Source organism: Fonsecaea nubica, assembly GCF_001646965.1.
Source record: "Fonsecaea nubica strain CBS 269.64 chromosome Unknown Scaff151, whole genome shotgun sequence".
Classification (NCBI taxonomy): domain Eukaryota; kingdom Fungi; phylum Ascomycota; class Eurotiomycetes; order Chaetothyriales; family Herpotrichiellaceae; genus Fonsecaea; species Fonsecaea nubica.
The window spans coordinates 20,489-39,281 of NW_019173824.1; the positions used below are offsets into that span (position 1 = coordinate 20,489).

The following is an 18,793-nucleotide window of genomic DNA, read 5'->3' on the forward strand; positions in this document are numbered from 1 at the left end:
TCACAATCACCATCCTCTCCTCTTGCTCAAGTGCTGCCAGGTGCGTCTCATTCACCTGGTTTCTGTCTCAGACACTCAGATCCTTGACAATGAAGCACGCTCTGTGTCTCGCGGCCATCTCTCTCTTTTCCAAGGTGGCCTTTGCCTCACCTCATCCGCGAGCAACTGCGACACCCTGCATTGAAGCAGACACGAATTCCGGCGCGACTGACACCGTCATCACCGTGGCCAGCACTGTAACCGCAACCGTCACCGCGTCCGTTTCAGCCACCTCGAGCCCAAGCACTACCACCACTGGCCCGTTGACCACCCCAACATCGTGGCTTACAGTCATGGCTTCGCGAATTGCCTCGCCAATCCACCTACTGCCCATGAATGCTGCCGGCTACCGTTTCTACCTTGGAGGAGATACCGTGTCATATTGTCCAACTGAGGTTGAAGAAGCCGGAGGATGTCCCACAGGGAATCAGACTGTACTCTCTCTTTGCGCAATGGTGAGGTGATTTTGCCGACATGGTAAAGTTTCACTAACAAAGCAAAGGGTGCTCTTGTCCCTGGTGGTCAGTATTTGTATGTAACGCCTGGTGGCGAAGTCGGCTACACCCAAGCCCATTCGAGTCTCATGCCGGATGGAGCAGTCCAGTGTCCCTTCACATACTCAAAGGCCCCAGGAGCCACAATTGGACGACTGGATCTGAGAGCATTCGGGGCATCGGGGTTGATGGCATGTCCTACATATGGAGGCGCCTGGCAAGTTTTCGCCAACCTGGTAAGTCGTCTCTGTCCATGGTTTGATTTTGATTTGTCCACATCGTTGTTGTTACGGTGTATCAGCATTGACACAAGCTTACCAAATGATGCAGAAGAACATCACGGCACCTCGAGGCAATGTATCCCAGTGCCTTGGCTTCGATCCTTTGGCTTTTGATACCCTTAATATTACCGTGTGGCAATACACATAGGACGAGGGCGGAGAGAGGTTCACGGCTAGAACAGCTGGCTCCAGACAAACACACTAGTGATGTTTTCACAATTCGGGACACATCGGGGGATTTACTCATGGCAACGGATGATTCCGCGCCGCTGGTGGGAATTCGTAGGGGACGGTGAAGTCAGACGAACCTCGGCACTTCTGCAAGAACCAGATCTGTGTGGGACTAAGCGGCGTGCCGTGGTTCGCTGGAGCGCATGTGCGATTTTTACTCGCCTGGGGAGTGGCGTTGTGGGAGACAGATTTTGACCGAGTAATGGGCATGTTGTCGTTGTCAATAGCATGAGGGTAGAATATCAAAAAAGGATCTTCAGGCCATGCGCAACGGACAGATAGACGGCCGGAGCAAAGGGAAAAAACAGAGCACATACCAAGGGTGACGCTTTTACCCCACACATGGCAAATTGATTTTGTCGTCGACTGATCCTCAAAGCTGATCTTATCCGCATGCCCCGGCTCCACGGGCTCCTCTGGCCTCATTCTTGGGAGTTGGGTGGTCGAGCGGAACCCACTGGAACCCCAATGATTGGGCTGTAGGGCGAGGGACCTGTCAACGGGCACATCTCCTCCGGACAAGTCGTCGACAATGTTGCCTCTAACGATTTTGGGCATTGCGTTGCTCTGACGTATAGTATTATATCAACCACCTCAGCTCCCTTCCCCCCTTGCCCCGGGGCTCGTCTCTGAATAACCCAGCTACTCCTCTAGATTTCTACTCTCCTAGTTCAGTTCCTGTTCCTCATCCAAAATGGCCAGCATCGAAAGCATCAACGAAGGAGTTGCCATCAATGGCGTCGTCAAGGACTCGTACCGCAAGATCCTTACTCCCGAGGCAACTGCTTTCCTCGCTCTCCTCCATCGATCTTTCAACGGTACCCGCAAAGCTCTGCTCCAAAGACGAGTGATCCGTCAACAGGAGCTCGACAAGGGCAATTTGCCAGATTTTCTTCCTGAAACCAAGCACATTCGCGACAATGACGCCTGGAAAGGTGCTCCTCCAGCTCCCGGCCTCATCGACCGCCGGGTCGAGATTACCGGACCAACGGATCGGAAAATGGTCGTCAATGCTTTGAACAGCAACGTGTGGACTTACATGGCTGATTTTGAAGGTAAGAGAGATCCGCCAGATCCCCACTGCAATTCGCAGCAGCTAATTGATTTTCGCTGCAACAGACGCCCAAGCCCCCACCTGGGATAACCAGGTCTCGGGCCAAGTCAACCTCTACGACGCGATCCGCCGACAGATCGATTTCAAGCAAGGAGAGAAAGAATACAAGTTGAGGACGGATCGTTCCGTGACTTTAATAGCAAGACCCCGGGGCTGGCACCTGGAGGAGAAGCATTTCACTGTCGATGGCGAGCCAATCTCTGGTTCGCTGTTCGACTTTGGCCTGTACTTCTTCCACAATGGCTCTGAGCTGGTCAAGCGGGGCACTGGGCCATACTTTTACCTCCCCAAGATGGAGTCTCATCTCGAGGCTAGATTGTGGAACGATGTCTTTAACCTATCCCAAGACTATATTGGCATGCCACGAGGCACGATCCGCGGAACCGTCCTTATCGAGACCATCACTGCAGCTTTCGAAATGGACGAGATCATCTACGAGCTCCGTGACCACTCGGCTGGTCTCAACTGCGGCCGATGGGACTACATCTTTTCAGTCATCAAGAAATTCCGCCAGAACCCGAACTTTGTCCTTCCAGACCGATCTGCTGTCACGATGACTGTGCCTTTCATGGATGCCTATGTGCGACTGCTCATCAAGACCTGCCATCGTCGTGGCGTGCACGCTATGGGTGGTATGGCGGCGCAGATCCCCATCAAGGACAACCCGGAGGCCAACGACAAGGCCATGGAGAACGTTCGACAGGACAAGCTTCGTGAGGTCCGGGCGGGTCACGACGGAACCTGGGTCGCTCACCCTGCTCTGGCATCCATTGCCTCTGATGTGTTCAACAAGCACATGCCCACGCCTAATCAGCTCTTCAAGCGTCGCGAAGACGTCTACGTCACCAAGAACGACCTTCTCAACATGAATATGCCTGGCACTGTGACCGAGGACGGCATCCGCAAGAACCTCAGCATTGGTCTCGGCTACATGGAAGGCTGGCTTCGTGGCGTTGGCTGTGTGCCCATCAACTACCTCATGGAAGACGCTGCCACGGCTGAAGTCTCGCGTTCACAATTGTGGCAGTGGGTCAAGCACGGTGTCAAGACTGCTGAGGGCAAGACTGTCGACAAGGCTTATGCCCTTAAACTGCTGAGGGAGCAAGCAGAGGAATTGGCGTCTAAGGCGCCCAAGGGTAACAAGTACCAGCTTGCGGCCCGATATTTCGAGAGCCAGGTGACTGGTGAAGATTATGCCGACTTCTTGACGAGGTATGCTTTCCCATTTTTTCTGACCCGTTGTATATCTCATCACTAACGCTTTTGCTCGCAGTCTCCTGTACAACGAGATCACTACTGTGGGATCATCACAGCCTGTGGCTAAGTTGTAAGCCGTCTGATGGTTGGGCAGTGAAAAGAAGGCAACCAACTGGATTAGGATGCAGCCTTGAACAGATTGAGCGAGGGATAAAATGAACCTCAACTTCGACCTTGTCCTGCCACCAAGTGATCAAGAGAGGTGAAATAGTGTACACAAGCCACATGCAGGACGAACAGGGTCGGTTTTCCTTGAATGCGCAAAGAGCGCATATCAAATGGTTAGCTTTTGTGTAGTATGCCAATAGTTTACGTGAAAAGGACAAGCAATGAATTTCTTTTGATATGAAACGAAACGAGGTGAGATGAGATGAGTGGCGTTTTGTATTGCGTTGTATTGTGTCTGGCCTTGGTCGACCCTCTCGACCAGTGTGGCTTCTATGGGCGAATCTGCCTCCACCACTGAACGCGTGGTATACTGCTCGACATTATTCCTCGGTATATCATCGCTCGCCCCAAGATGACCCGAACCATCGTTGAGCCCATATTATTTCTGCGCTTCAGGGTCAGACAACCCCCCGCTAAGTCGCTCTAAGTCGCTGGAAGTCGCCCCTCATCATTGTTCAGCCACCGGCGCAATACACCGGCCCCCCGATCTCCTTTTCTCCAACACATCAAGGACCTGATACAAGACCACTCTGACGGCAGGAACCCCGTGACTGTGTCGTAAAAGAACGTTGTACTGTCTTGGTAAAGAGAAAAGAGAAAAAAGAATATATATCTGTGACTCGAAGAGACCATTCTCATCTAGACAGGCTCTATTGAGAACAAGTTAAACAACGGAAGTATCCATCCGCTCTCGAATACCATTTGGTACGCCAAAGGCCAGGCCAAAAAAAGAAGCACAACCAGAAAACCACGAGGAGAGGACACGCGGTTTAGATTTGACCCACGCAATCCAGAACACACTTGTTGCTGGTTCAAAGATGAAGATCCTCATCACAGGAGCAGGCGGGTTTCTGGGCCAATTCCTCGCGCGCGAACTGCTCCAAAACCCGGAGCACAAGGTCGTCCTGACAGACATTATCGACGTGCCCGTGCCCAAGGGGGCCAAGTACCCGCAAAACGCGACATGCGTCAAAGCCGACCTGCTGAAAGACCGCAGCGTGGTCACGCCGGATCTGGATGCGGCGTACATCTTCCATGGAGTCATGTCCGCGGGCTCGGAAGCAAACTTCGACCTGGGCATGAGTGTCAATCTGGATTGTACGAGACTGCTCCTTGAGACGATCCGACAAGTCCGCCCGGGACTGAGAGTCATCTACTCATCCAGCGGAGCTGTCTACGGCCGCCCTCTGCCTGAGGTGATCACAGAAGACGTCCTCCCCACTCCCGAGGGCTCCTACGGCGCCGCCAAGTTCATGTGCGAGATCCTCATCAACGACATGACTCGGAAGGGGTACATTGACGCCTTTATCATCCGATTTCCCACCGTCACCGTACGACCGGGCAAGCCAGCACCAGCAGCCTCGGCCTTTATCTCGGGCATCATTCGCGAACCCTTAGCGGGCAAGGAGTGCGTGTTGCCTGTCAAAGATCGCGCCTTTCCCAGCCACGTGTGCTCGCCCAAGACGTTGATTCACAACCTCGTCTACACACTCACACTGCCTTCGGACGCGCTGCCGAGCCACAAGCGCGTGGTCAACGCCCCGGGACATGTGGTCACGATTCAAGACATGCTCGACGCCCTGGCCAAGGTTGGCGGCGAGGACAAACTCCAGTACGTCAAGGAGGAACATGACGAGCCCATTGCCAAGATCCTGTATTCGTGGGCTGTCAAGTACGACAACTCGTTGGCGTACAAGCTGGGGATGAAGAAGCCGGACAGTTTTGAGCAGTCGGTGCGGGAGTTTGTCGAGTATATGGAGGAGCAAGAACGGTTATCCTAGGGATCAAGGAGCAAAATACTCTGAGGAAAGGATTCTCTCCAAGGTGTCAATAGTCGTCATGTGGGAGTGGTTGAACATGTGCGCATCTTCTGCTGTGACAGATTGAAAAGTATCCGTTGATCCCAGTGAATCCTCTACTCTATCGACACCAGCTCTACAACTACTCTTTCCTCTCTCGCTATCTTCCCTCTTGCCCCAGCTCTTTGAAAATCTTGCCCCTTTAGACATGTTGACTCTGCTGTACTGTGCCCACGGAACGCATTGTCCATTGAACACCGAATACCTAGTAGGTATGTAAATACCGAGACTCTATCCTTACGGCCTATCATCGGCGCAAGCCTCCGTCCATGTTTCTCAGCATCGGTGTCTCGGGGGGTTTCAAGAAGGTATACAGTCGACCGACAATTGCCACGATATGGACCCGCATTGTGGCTAGAATATTCACATCGGAGTTGAAGCCGACGTTGGCCGATCGAGTACATGCGAGTGAGACATCCACTGTAGGTGAAGTCGACGTCGTATTGTGAGGGACGTCAGCGTCCGTCTTTCTTTGCTCAGCACAAACGCCTAAGTATGAGGAGGAGGAGTACTCAGTAGAGTTCTAGGGCTGGTTTGACAAGGAGGGTAAAAATAATACGATGACAGAAATGCGTATTTTGTAGTAATATGTGCGCGTATGATAATTCGAAATGCGTCGCCCCCTCCACCCCGCCATTTCTGGCAATTCTACATACCAAATTCGTTGCCTGATTCGTATTCTTCCTTCCTTGGCCCCGCATGCGGAGAAAACGCCGGTGAAACGACATCATTGTTTGTCCATCCACCATGCACCGTTGAAACAATAGGGCGTGGGCAAGACATTATCATATCTCTCTTTTTTTCTTTTCGGCACTTGGGGACAAAACCTTGAGAGTGCTTAGTTTCTTGTACGATCTCAAGGGGGGAAAGACAAGACCTTGCTGTGTTTTCTTTATTCGTCCGTGTTTTCTACTACAGTAGGTGGAAGAATACTCGGCGACTCTGCTGCCGGTGCCAGAGCGTGAATTTTGGTCTTTGGCGCAAGTGATCAACAGTGCGCCTAGAAAAGAGCAGGGAAGAACATCTCATTATCCCAAAATCAGCAGAGGAACAAAAATACTTGGAAACAACTGAAAACTGCCATCTGCGCTGAACATCAGACAAGAGTCAGAAAGCCGATTTGCACCCGGTCGTCCAACCTCTCCCTCATCTCCTCCCTTCGACACACCATAACACACACAGAATGCCGGACCTCTCACAAAACATCTCGGTGCGCATCCTCGAGGCCGCCGAGGCCGGGGGATACGGCGTGCCCGGCGTGGTGTGCTACAACTTCGAGGCCATCATCGCGTGCCGCAAGGCGGCCGAGGCTAAGAACTCGCCGTGCCAGATCCTGCTGTTCCCCTGGGCGCAGGAGTATGCGTACGACAACATGGTGAACCTGGCGGCCGATGTGTGCCGGAGCGCAAAGGTGCCCATGTCGCTGCACCTGGACCACGCGCAGAGCGAGGAGGCCATCAAGCGCGCCGCCGACACGGGCAAGTTCGACAGCATCATGGTCGACATGTCCCACTACGAAAAGGAGGAGAACCTGGCCCGGACCACCGAGCTGGTCAAATACTGCCACGACCTGGGCATCGCCACCGAGGCTGAGCCCGGCAGGATCAACGGCGGTGAGGCCGGTGTCCAGGACACGGGCGATCTCGAGGGCATCCTGACCACCCCGGACGAGGCAATGCAGTTCATCAACACGGGCATCGACTTCCTGGCCCCTGCCATCGGCAACGTGCACGGCCCTTACAACGGCGTCGAAAACATCAAGCTGGATTTCCCCCGCCTGGCATCCATCCGGGAAACCTCGCGGGGCAAAGTCACCTTGGTCATGCACGGCACCAACGAGTTCACCGCTGACATCTTCAAGCAGTGTGTCGACGCCGGCATGACCCGCTTGAACGTGAACCAGATCGTGCTGTGGAAGTACGAAGAGTACGCCCGGCAGAAAGCCGGCAGGACGCCGCTGACCGAGTTCATGGAGGAGGGCACCAAGTTGATCCAGGAGAGGATTGAATGGATGATGGATGCCGTGGGCAGCACCGGTAAAGCAGGCGACGTCAAAATATGAGAGACGAGACACAGCGTGGAGTTGCTATGCAGGGGCGTGGGAAAAGTGCCCACACCGAGAATGCCATCCATAGAAGTCAGAATAGGACGGTCGCATGTTAGACATTTGGCAAGGTAGTCTGGTTGATGACGTTTCTTCTCTTTCAAAATGTCCGTGGGCAGATCAGTCCAATGCATTTGGATAAGATCAAATTGGACCGGTTTGGGTCAAATCTATCATCCCATCATGGTAGGGTATTTAGCCATGACATCGTTGGAAAATGCTTCTCACTTTGCTGTCTCCAAGCACCTGGCCACATTGAGCCTTGTTCTCTCGCTCGGACGCTAGCCAGCATCCGTTCACTTCGAGTCCGCTCCAACACTCTCCTTGATTGCAGCTTCTGTTGGCTTGTTATCCTTCGCCTCTTCATCATCGGCTTTCTTGTCATCCTTCTTGATATCTGGCTCATCATCCTTTAGTGTGATCACTTTGGCATCCTTCTCTTCGTCACTGTCACCTAGGCTAAATGGGTCGTTTTCCGCCACAGGACTCGGATCGATACTTTGTAGAGGCTGCCATTTGCTCGATTTTGTCGTCGACCCCGCTGCAGGCTTGGGAGAGGCGCTGTACATGTCCCTAATCTCCTCCGGCGGGCCATCTTGGAAGGAAACCTTTCGATTCGTGCCTGGCGACGGTCGACGATCTGGTCCTTGAACTCCTCCGGAACGGAAGAGATTCGGATTAGCCAATGGCCGACTCGATGTGCGCGGCGGAGCATCGCCATCGCGGAGCTCTAGTTTGGAAAAGTCGTCGCCAATGGGCTGCATATCAGCGTCGTAGCGTTGGAGGTCTGCACTACGACGCATTTCGGCACTTCGGCGGCCTGTGAAGGGCGATTGTGCTGATGGTCGGGCAGGAAGAGGTGGCTGAGCCTGAGTAAACTCTGCATCGTCGTCTTCACCGTCGATCTTCTTCTTGAAAGCACTGATCCAGCTGTTCACGGTTTTCTGCGTTTCCACAAAACCTTTCCGGATATTATCACGAATCTCGGGAAGATCGTCTGTTGCCAAAATTCTGAGCATGTGTAGATATTGTGAATGAGCACAGACTTACCATCAATGAAGCTCCGCCACGGCACATCATCAGGGTTGGGGCTGGCCCCTGGCCGACCTACTCTTGATCCTGGTAAGTTTTCGTTGTATCTTCCCCCGGATTCACGACGCCTCGGCTGTCTGTCAACACCAGCGCCACTATTGAATTCTTGAGCCAGCTGTCTCGCGTAGAGCTCATCTGCTTCAAGTTGGCTAAGCTTTGTAGATGTAGGAGATTGCTGACGAGCGGGACGAGGAGGTTTAGCTGGGGGTAAAGGCTCTGGTTCTCGCTGAGATTCTGGGTCCGTCATCCCAAGGAGGGCATTAAATGCAGGTTCAATCTCTCCTCTGCTTGCAGTGAGAATTGCGCGGATGACGCTGATCTCAATGGTAGGAAAAGCTTCTTTCAGAGTGAGCTCTGCCTGTTCCCGCGGAGACATGGGTCGGGGAGGTTTTGGTGGTGCAGAGACATCGTCTTTGGGGGGAACTTTAGGCTGCGAAGGCAACTCTGTCTTGGGCGCTGTAGCCGTCTCGATGGTGCCTGTCTCTTGATCGCTATCGAAATCCAGGGGTCGAGCAGTAGTGGGAGATTCTGGGGGTCCATCGGATGGTTTCAGTGGTGAGACGGGCGACGGCTGCGCAGTGTCAATTAGAGGCCATATATTAGGAGATCAGGGATATCTCTCACGGGATCGTTGCTTATCATGTCGATGGTTGAACGGTTTCTTCTTCAGTCGTGACTCTTGATGCATGCGCTTCTCATGGAACAAAGATCAATTGTATTAACTCAGGCAACTCAGTAAATCGAGACTTGAGACAACACATGTCTCCAGAGAAGCAGATGGCGTGGGGCCGGAAATGATCCTGCCTTACGCTGCTTTTTGCCGGCGACTTGGCAGTGGCTGTAATGACGTTGTTGTGGCGTTAGTCGCATTGTCTGCGTCGTCCTTCTGTGGCGGTGCGAATATCATTTATCGATGTCAGTCTGCGTTTCGTCGCCAATCCACATCCCAGTCGAAAGCGGCTCATTTGACGTGGAGATGACTTTTCGGATAGCTGCAACTGGGCTTGATCTCCTAAGCCTGCCAGCACCATGTCAGATCTTGATTCATCCTTCATACCAGCATTGTACACCCCGCCATCACTACTACCCATCGCCAGGCACAGAAGCAGTCTACTCTATACCATTGAAACGCACCAAGTCACGGTGCTAGTGGGCCAAACAGGCAGTGGGAAGACAACTCAACTACCTCAGTATCTGGAAAAGGCAGGATGGTGCTCCAAGGGACAATGCATAGCAGTCACGCAGGTTGGTCACTTGAATTTCTCGGTTGGTCCAGAATCCATTGACCATTATCTGTAGCCCAGAAGAGTCGCCGTCACCACCGTGGCCGCACGTGTCGCCGAAGAGATGAGATGTCAGTTGGGTGAACAGGTGGGCTACTCGATCCGCTTCGAAGATGTCACCTCCGCCAAAACCAGAATCAAATTTCTCACCGACGGCATGCTATTGCGAGAAGCTTTGGTTGATCCGTTGTTCACGAGATACTCCGTTATCATGATCGACGAAGCTCATGAGAGGTCACTCAGCTCCGACATTCTGCTTGGTCTACTGAAAAAAGTGAAGAAGCGACGACCGGAACTGAGGATCGTCGTCAGCAGTGCCACTCTTGAAGCAGAGCGATTTGCAGAGTTCTTTACCGACCACGATGCTCCTGAGGGTGAGCAACAGTGTCGGATAGTCAGCATCGAAGGTCGGACATATCCCGTGGATATCCTTTATCTTGATCAACCGACAGATGACTATCTGGAGAAAGCCATACAGACAGCCTTTACAATCCATCAACAGGAGGCGCCTGGCGATATTCTCGTGTTTTTGACGGGCAGAGAAGAAATCGAAAGAGCTGTGCAAACGCTCGTGGACCTGGCATCAACTCTACCTCCACAGGCACAGGCTCTTCAGCCTCTCCCGCTCTATGCTGGTCTCAGTACAGAAGAGCAAATGTACGTCTTCTCCGAGGCGGCGGAGAACACCCGGAAAGTCATCCTGGCGACGAATATCGCAGAAGCATCCGTCACCATCTCGGGTATCGTATACGTGGTTGATTGTGGTTTTGTAAAACTGCGTGCGTTCAACCCGAACACAAACATTGAGACATTGACCCCGTTTCCCACATCGAAAGCATCTGCAACCCAGCGAGCCGGCCGCGCAGGACGTACCCGACCAGGAAAATGCTTCCGCCTCTATACCCAGCAATCTTATTCATCGCTCCCGGCAACGACTACTCCAGAGATTCAACGGTCAAACCTGGCCCCCGTGGTCCTCCAGCTGAAAGCACTTGGCATCGACAACGTTGTGCGTTTTGACTTTCTCTCACCACCGCCCTCGCAACTGCTTATCCGCGCATTTGATCTGCTCTACTCCCTGGGGGCCGTAGACGACTATGCAAAGCTCACTTCGCCATTAGGAACACGCATGGCCGAGCTGAGCGCCATTCCGCCCATGATGGCCAAATGCCTGCTCGCTTCCTCGTCTCCACAATTTGACTGTCAGAACGAGATGCTCACCCTCGCAGCGATGACCTCATTACAAGGAAATGTCTGGTTTCATCACAGTGGAGAGAAAAAGGCAATGGACCTGTCGCGGCGAAAATTCGCTGCCGAAGAAGGCGATCAACTCACGCTGCTGAATGTATATCAGGCATTTGTGACTAAGGGAAAGAGGGAGGCGAGGTGGTGCCACGAGCATCATCTGAATTTCAAGTCGATGGAAAGAGCAGTGAGCATTAGGAACCAGCTGAGGCGATACCTTGAGCGGCTCGGCGTCAAAGTGGAGGACTCAAAGTCCGCAGCCACATCCGTTAGTGCTCAGCCAAAGGACAAGGCCGCCAATATCTTGAAGTGTCTGGTGACGGGCTTCTTCTCACAGGCAGCCAAAATGCAGCCGGATGGGACATTCAGATCCGTTTCTGGAAACGTCACCATGCACGCGCACCCAACCTCCCTCCTGTTCAACCGCAAAGCAGAGTACGTGGTGTTCCACGAGTTGTTGGAGACCCGGGAGAAAGTATATATCAAGGACATCTCAAAGGTAGAGAAGGCCTGGCTGGTAGAGTTTGGGGGAGGCTATTACAACCTCAAGATTTGACATCTAGCGAGGGCTGGTTGATGCTGGACAACGACATGTTCTCGACAGCTTTTGGAGCGTGTGTATACCGATGTACTTTCCGATGCCGGGAGCACTGAATAAAATGACTTCAGTTGCGCCAAACACCTGACCATTAACGAGGGCAGAATCTCCGTTCATGATTGTCGTACCGTGCCTGCCTTGACGCCTCTTGCATCGTATCCCATGGGTATCAAAGATTCATCAGCAGCCGTGGGTCTCGTTATTCGGACTCATAATCCAGAATTGGTTCCCTTTGTGTGAATTCCATCGCTTCTGCTTCCGTGGCCAGGCCCCTTTCCTTGCGTTTCTTCAACTTGATCGGCCCCTCCTTGCACACGTCACACGCAAAGTGACATTCTGCGGAGCCATTCCTGTCCCCAAAATATCGGGAGACTAGCAAATGGCGGCAGCAGTTGGTGTTCTCGCAGAATTCAACAATGCTGCGCAGCGATTCGAACCTCGACTCCGTCTTGGCCGGGCTTTTGTCCTTGGCTGCCTCACATTTGGCTCGATACTCGCACCGCTCCTTGTCTTCTCGAGTGTATAGGATTATGCTTGATGCTGCTCTGTTGTCCCTGCCAGCACGTCCTGACTCTTGCGTGAACGACTCCATGCCCCGTGGGAGACCGTAGTGGATCACAAACCGGATAGTGGGGACGTCGATACCCATGCCAAAAGCCGTTGTCGCACAGATGATGTTAAACGAGCTCGTCATACTTTGGTTGTCATCAGCTTGTGCCGAAAGCTGGTCCGGAATGGCACGTCTCAAAAATGTTCTCTGTACTTTCTCTCGTGTTTCCGTGTCTAGACCGGCATGGTAAGCGCTCGCTCGGATCTCCGCCGCAGTCAGTCTTGAGGCAAGCGAGTCTGCTGTAGCACGAAGTGGGACATAGATGATGCCTGTGATTGGGGGCACAGCAGCTGTTGAAAATTGCTCTTTCCGATGTCTGAGCTGCATTAGCCGCCTCTGGTACATAAAATTCAGTTTTGATAGAAGGTATGGGAATATGTCATCCTCTCCGTTCTCTGGGTTCGACTCTGAAAAGTATTGAATCTCATAATGGATGTTTGGTCGCGCAGTAGAGGTGGAAAAGCATCTGGTCTTATCAACATCAAGGCCAAGATATCTGAAAATGTCCTCTCGAACTTGTTTCGTCGCGGTCGCAGTCACTGCTATCAGCGGCACGGTAGGACAGGTGAGGTTGGTCTTCAGCCATACCAGCTCTTTGTAGCACGGACGAAAATCGTGGCCCCATTCACTGATACAATGTGCCTCGTCCACCGCAATTCGCACCAATTGACCCTGGCGGTGGATTTTCATGATGAGTTTCCGGAAGCGGTCCTGTGCACAAAGCTCTGGAGTGACGTAGAGAAGTTTGGTTTCCGGATGCCCGCAAAGAAGATCAGTCTCAATTCGCATTTTTTCGGACCATTCAGTCTTGCCATTGATACGTTCGACGGCGATGCCCAAGGACTTGGCGGCTTGGACCTGGTTATCCATCAAGGCTAAGAGGGGGGAAATGACAACAGTAACCCCAAAGGAGACAACAGCTGGCAGCTGATAACATAGTGACTTCCCGAATGATGTAGCAGCGCAGAGGAATACATCATGTCCAGCAACGACGGCGGTGATGACCTCTTCCTGGAGTGGTCGGAATGCGGCCTTGCCGAAGACGCGTCTCAGCGTAAAGCGAAGATCTGTAATACTTGCAGCTCGTCTCAGTGGAGCTCGTGGCATATTGCTCCGGAAGTGTACTTATGGCAAATAGAGAGAAGGTCCCCGCAGCCTGAGACACACATTACAGTGGTGCCGCTGCCGTGAAGATTTCAGGAGAAGTCGACGCGTCAGGCGCGGTATTGGGATAGCACTTGGTGATTTAATAGTCCACAGTACTAAAGTGCGTAGTCACGTGAAGGCTACGAGTACGGTGGAGTTTGCGCCCTCCTGCTACTCTTTCTGCCCGCAACCACGTGACAGGGGCCCTCACCAGGTGCCGATTGGCTCGCACAATCATCTATTATCGGTTTAGTGGAAAGCCACAACACCCACCAAGGCGAACCAGGCGTTTTCCTCGTCAGACAACCTCTCATCAGACAACCTGCTAACTCGACCTTCGATGCCAACATCAGGGCGAAATAGGACACGTTTCATTTGTGCAGAAGGATTGGACTCACAATTATCCGCCACTGCAGGCTGCTTGGCTTTGAACCCTTCGTCTACGCAAGATGCCCGCAAACGCATCTACTGAACACTTGACGATTTCAAAACCTGCTGTATCTTCTCCTCTGTTACCACTACGTTGAGACACTCAAAGGCACTTTTATAGTCCAGCTTTATCCTTGGCGGAAGCTATATGGTTGGGATCGCAAGAAGTCGTGGCTGTGGCACCTGCAGGAAGCGGAAGATCGCGGTAATCCCTGTCGCTTTCTAGTACAGATGAACAGAGTGTCGCTAATCATCATCACTAATAGTGTGGACTAGAAAGACCTTCCTGTGCTCAGTGCATTAAATCGAACAGAATATGCACCGGATACCGAAAATACCCCATCTTCATTGCTCATCAGCCGCCCAAGGGCGATGACCCCAAGCATCAGGAGTATGTTGAATCTACCATTGGTTCGACAATACGTCCCCACGACAGTCAGCCAGATCCTGTAGATTTCAATGGAGTGATGGGATCTTCTTCATCTGGTGGTCTTGGCCTCGATCCAGTTCAAAGCCTCATTCGCTTGGGAGCCCAAGTCAACACCAACCCGACTCTTCGACAGCGCCTGTTGAGCTTGTACCTGGAAAATCACTTGTCAAAAGACAGGCTTGGTCCAATGCAGCAGAGAGTGTGGCTGATACAGGTCCCTAGACTTCCTGATCTCACTTCAGCGTTAGAAATTTCAATGATGGCATTGGCTGTCGCTAAGCTTGGCGAAGTCTATCGTGATGAAGGGCTTGTTCACGAGAGCTTGAAGCTCTACCGCGAGGCTCTGCGCGAGGTCCAAATAGCGCTGTGGGATCGAGACTTGATGCTTCATGACCAGACGCTTGCTGCCTGTGTGGCTTTAGGCATGTATGAGATGAGTCAATGTCCGAATCAGTCAAAACATGGATACATCAGTCATACGCTGGGCTGCCAAAAACTGATCCAACTTCGTGGTGCAGAGGCGCATACGGATGGGCTGGGCCATTCCATCTTCGTACATTTCAGGATCCAGGGTGTGAGTCGTCTGTCTGTGACAACAACTAGGCGGCGAGCGGCTGATCAAATACAGATTCTCTATTCTCTGGACCTGTGCCAGCCTTCCTTCTTGGGGGAGCCGCCGTGGCTGGAGATACCCTGGCAAGTCAAACCGAAAACACCCTATGACCGAATTTACGACTTCCTCACATTTGCACCAGAGCTGCTCAGACAGGGCGAGATGCTCGAGCACATGGATTTTGATGGCAAGTTGCAGCTTGCGACGAAGATGATATGGAAATGCTGGAAGCTGGACGCCGAGTTACAGTCTGTTTATGACTCTTTGGAAAAGAGCCATGACGGGCCACTATATTGGCCGGAACTGGCAAAAGACAAAAGTCTTGACGTTGGCTCGAAGGATGGCATGTTATTTCCGGTGGCGTTCCACTTTCCCAATCTCTCCATCGCCAACACGGTCATCATTAGTTGGGGGGTCCAGGCTATCTTGTGGCAAGGTCTGTGGAACCTCTATGGACTGATTGTCGAATTGCAGACGGCATTTGCAGAAGGGGCCGCTTTCGCACGAGGGAATGTGGACGGGGCTACCGGATCTTCGACCGATGATGTTGGCAGTATCTTCCACTTCCCACCACTAGAACATCGGGCAGACTTCGCCGCACCCTGTCGCAATATACTTCAGTCTGTCGAATACAGCCTGCAAGATGACATGCTCGATCAAGGGCCGAAATGTGTTGCAGCTCCATTGAGGATGGCGATAGAGACATTGTTGCCATTCCCTCAGTACAGGCGCGAGGTCGATTGGGCGGAGAGAGCAGTGAAGAAAATACAGGAGAGATCCTTCCGGTTACTTATATACTATAAGCCACGAAGATAGCCATACAGACAAATGGCAACTTGAGCCGGATGGACGCGACGTGTAACTGGCCAATCAATCTGGATAAGTTCAGCCTTGCGCTTGTATGGACTCAGCCTTGCGAACATCCAAGGCCGCCAAGGCCAGCCTGGCCTCAGCCATCAATCACGGTGACAGACTTCAGCCTTGAAAGTGAAATTGAGTCTGTTCGTGTCTCTTTTAAGTTATACGCAAGGGCATCATTCTGTCCCTGTATCCCCCTGAAGCCTCTGAATATAGCCTGTGCACACTCTCCCCCAATCAGATTTGTCATCATATGCTGGTCTCGGTCTGTCCTTCTCCCTCAGGGGCGCGCAATCTGCAAAGATGGCTTCAGAGCCCGGACCGCTTATGGAGCTTCTAGGCCAGGTCGCCTATCATTATGAGAGTATGCGACCTCTTCTGCCGACCTATATACATCTGCTTGTCTCGGCCATTTTCCCCATCTACACAGCCGCTCATGCCTCGTTGTCAAGGCCGCCGTCAGCTGCACCCAAGAAATCGAAGAAACACGCCGACGGAGACGCCGAAGAAGGTGATGACGAGGACTCCCCAACAAGAATTGAGAGCCTGACTCCTTCTGACGCGATATTATTCCCTGTCTTGGCCGGTATCACACTGGCATCGCTCTACTTTATTCTCAAGTGGCTCCAAGATCCCGCCTGGCTCAATTGGGTCCTGGGCATCTACTTCTCGCAGATCGGCTTGTTCTTCGCGATGAAGTTTCTGAAAGACGGCTTCTCTGTGGTGCGGTCTTTTATACTTCCAAATGAATATTCTCGTTCAGGAATGTTGTGGAAGGTGGACCAGCAGCAGCGATGCTTCAGGGCGGACAACGGGACGCGTAACAGCTCACCATTTCCGGGTCTCGCAGGACAAATTCCTCTTCCCCCATACCTTGTCCGCTCTATCTGGGATCTACGCGCGATACTGTACACGAAGGCTCGGCTCGAATTCCACCTTCACGAATTGATCACCATCAAGACGTGGATCGAAATTCTTGACGTCTTAAGCCTCGTACTCTCCGGCAGCATCGTCTATGTTCACACATTCGTGTCGAAGCCGTGGTTCTTGACCAATTTCCTCGGTTTCTCCTTCTGCTACGGCTCCTTGCAATTCATGACGCCCACGACCGCCTGGACAGGCACCCTCTTGCTGAGCGCACTCTTCTTCTATGATATATATTTTGTGTTCTTCACCCCCATGATGGTCACAGTGGCGACGAAACTGGACGTACCCATCAAACTGCTCTTCCCTCGACCCGATGGCTGCGTGTTTCCTGTGGGTGCGCCTGAAGGATCGGCGGCGATGGAAGAGTACCTGCAATGCCTAGCGAAGAAACGAACTATGGCGATGCTGGGGTTGGGGGATATTGTCGTGCCGGGGATGATGCTGGCTTTTGCTTTGAGATTCGACTTGTTCTTGTACTATCTGCGGCAATCGAAGAAAGGACAGCAACTGGAAGGAGATGCATTGAAGCCAACATATATCAGCGCGACAGGATGGTGGGGAGAACGGTTTTGGACCTCATCAAGACTATGGTCCAAAGAGATGAAGGCCAAACGGTTCCCCAAACCCTATCTTCGCGCCACTATATTGGGATACCTCGCTGGAATGATTGTGACCGTGGTCGTGATGCAGGTTGCACAACATGCGCAGCCCGCGCTACTCTATCTTGTTCCTGGGGTCCTCCTCTCGTTCTGGGGTACTGCCCTGGTGAAAGGGGATCTGAAGGAGCTTTGGAATTACAGTGAACAACCAGAAGTTGATGACAAGGAAGGCAAAGATGCAAAAGGCGAGAAAGGATCATCAGCGGCAACCAGCGAGGCCAGCAAGGCCAGCGTTGAAGACAAGGCTACAATTAACGGCGCAGAAATCAGCCAGACCGAGACCACCAACCCTGTCCGAGCACAGGAGACGAAATCTACCAATGAAACGCAAGACACTGCTAAGACAGATCCTGAGAATGCTTGTCGGCGGCTCGTACACTTTTCAATCACATTGCCCGGTTCAGTCCCCAAGACAGCGCCGACCGATAAAAAATATTCCACCAAGCTGGTGACCGGTAAAGAGGTGTCGGAGAAGGCCATGGCCAACAAAGACGGCGAGGGAAATCCAGTGATGGCCACAAGCTGGGAGCGAAGGGATGACGGTGAACCACTCGGCAAGCGTGCGAGGAAGTCGTGACAAAGTGCCCATGGAAAATTCAGCCATGGAACGTTCAATTTATAGGATGAACCTGATATGACGGGTGGGTTTCAAGGATTACAGAGACACAGGGAAACAATTTGGCCCAATCACCAAGGAAACAATGCAATTCTCGTGTCGACGATTTATTGTGTTCTTTTCAATGACCCTGGATGTAGCCCTTTCCTTTCCATCCGTCGTTTGTTTTCACTGTTACGGTAGCAGCTCGCAGTAGCGGCGCTTCATTGTGTATCTCTTTGGTTATCCATATCGGATCTATTTGTTCATCTCCTGTGCCTGAGCCTTCAATTCCTCCTTGCTCTTCGTCTCCGCAGGGATACCTAACAGACCCAAGTCAGCTTTCTTGATCATCCCACTGCCAAAGAGCACAGAACAAACTCACTGTCGGAGATCTGAGGTCCCTTGCTTTGATGATGATGGGCTTGTGCCTTTTGCTCTCCCTTGTGAATTGGGTGGTCGGATGCTGTGGAATCGCTGGACTCTTTGGCGACCTTGTCAAAGATATGGGACTCGGTGTTTTCTTCGCTTGGCATGACAGGCATTTTGACAAGTTTGTTTGCGATGAAGGGTTTTTTTTTTGTAAAGTCTGGTCGAAGGACGAGGAGAGAAGCGAGGGTCCAACAAGTTTATATAGTGATGATATCAAGTGGTTGCGTGACCATGACATTCCCAGGCTCCTGCGCCTGCAGTCTGCGGACGGTTGCACAACATTGCGATGACGTCTGAGGTGTGGGGTGTTTGCAGATGAAGCATCAGTG

General features: G+C 52.3%; 8 protein-coding genes across 8 annotated transcripts; 6 read left to right on the plus strand and 2 right to left on the minus strand.

Annotated features, from left to right (window-relative positions):
- Positions 1–1,739: 1,739 nt before the first annotated feature.
- AYO20_11386 (malate synthase, glyoxysomal) lies at positions 1,740–3,490 on the plus strand (the record flags this gene model as incomplete). Its single annotated transcript, XM_022649638.1, has 3 exons — positions 1,740–2,100; positions 2,165–3,371; positions 3,433–3,490. 3 exons carry the CDS (start codon positions 1,740–1,742, stop codon positions 3,488–3,490), a joined length of 1,626 nt encoding a protein of 541 aa, XP_022494383.1.
- Positions 3,491–4,402: 912 nt separating this feature from the next.
- Positions 4,403–5,365, plus strand: AYO20_11387 (hypothetical protein; the record flags this gene model as incomplete). The annotated part of the gene is made up of 1 exon (XM_022649639.1): positions 4,403–5,365. The coding sequence occupies one exon, from the start codon at positions 4,403–4,405 to the stop codon at positions 5,363–5,365; it is 963 nt and encodes a 320-aa protein (XP_022494384.1).
- Positions 5,366–6,626: 1,261 nt separating this feature from the next.
- On the plus strand, positions 6,627–7,505 carry AYO20_11388 (hypothetical protein; the record flags this gene model as incomplete). Its single annotated transcript, XM_022649640.1, has 1 exon — positions 6,627–7,505. One exon carries the CDS (start codon positions 6,627–6,629, stop codon positions 7,503–7,505), a length of 879 nt encoding a protein of 292 aa, XP_022494385.1.
- Positions 7,506–7,843: 338 nt separating this feature from the next.
- On the minus strand, positions 7,844–9,281 carry AYO20_11389 (hypothetical protein; the record flags this gene model as incomplete). The annotated part of the gene is made up of 3 exons (XM_022649641.1): positions 7,844–8,544; positions 8,598–9,210; positions 9,264–9,281. The coding sequence occupies 3 exons, from the start codon at positions 9,279–9,281 to the stop codon at positions 7,844–7,846; spliced, it is 1,332 nt and encodes a 443-aa protein (XP_022494386.1).
- A 387-nt stretch (positions 9,282–9,668) lies between these two features.
- Positions 9,669–11,723, plus strand: AYO20_11390 (hypothetical protein; the record flags this gene model as incomplete). The annotated part of the gene is made up of 2 exons (XM_022649642.1): positions 9,669–9,884; positions 9,939–11,723. The coding sequence occupies 2 exons, from the start codon at positions 9,669–9,671 to the stop codon at positions 11,721–11,723; spliced, it is 2,001 nt and encodes a 666-aa protein (XP_022494387.1).
- A 241-nt stretch (positions 11,724–11,964) lies between these two features.
- On the minus strand, positions 11,965–13,482 carry AYO20_11391 (hypothetical protein; the record flags this gene model as incomplete). The annotated part of the gene is made up of 1 exon (XM_022649643.1): positions 11,965–13,482. The coding sequence occupies one exon, from the start codon at positions 13,480–13,482 to the stop codon at positions 11,965–11,967; it is 1,518 nt and encodes a 505-aa protein (XP_022494388.1).
- Positions 13,483–14,639: 1,157 nt separating this feature from the next.
- AYO20_11392 (hypothetical protein) lies at positions 14,640–15,809 on the plus strand (the record flags this gene model as incomplete). Its single annotated transcript, XM_022649644.1, has 2 exons — positions 14,640–14,954; positions 15,009–15,809. The coding sequence occupies 2 exons, from the start codon at positions 14,640–14,642 to the stop codon at positions 15,807–15,809; spliced, it is 1,116 nt and encodes a 371-aa protein (XP_022494389.1).
- A 345-nt stretch (positions 15,810–16,154) lies between these two features.
- Positions 16,155–18,014, plus strand: AYO20_11393 (hypothetical protein; the record flags this gene model as incomplete). Its single annotated transcript, XM_022649645.1, has 1 exon — positions 16,155–18,014. One exon carries the CDS (start codon positions 16,155–16,157, stop codon positions 18,012–18,014), a length of 1,860 nt encoding a protein of 619 aa, XP_022494390.1.
- Between the last annotated feature and the right edge of the window lie 779 nt (positions 18,015–18,793).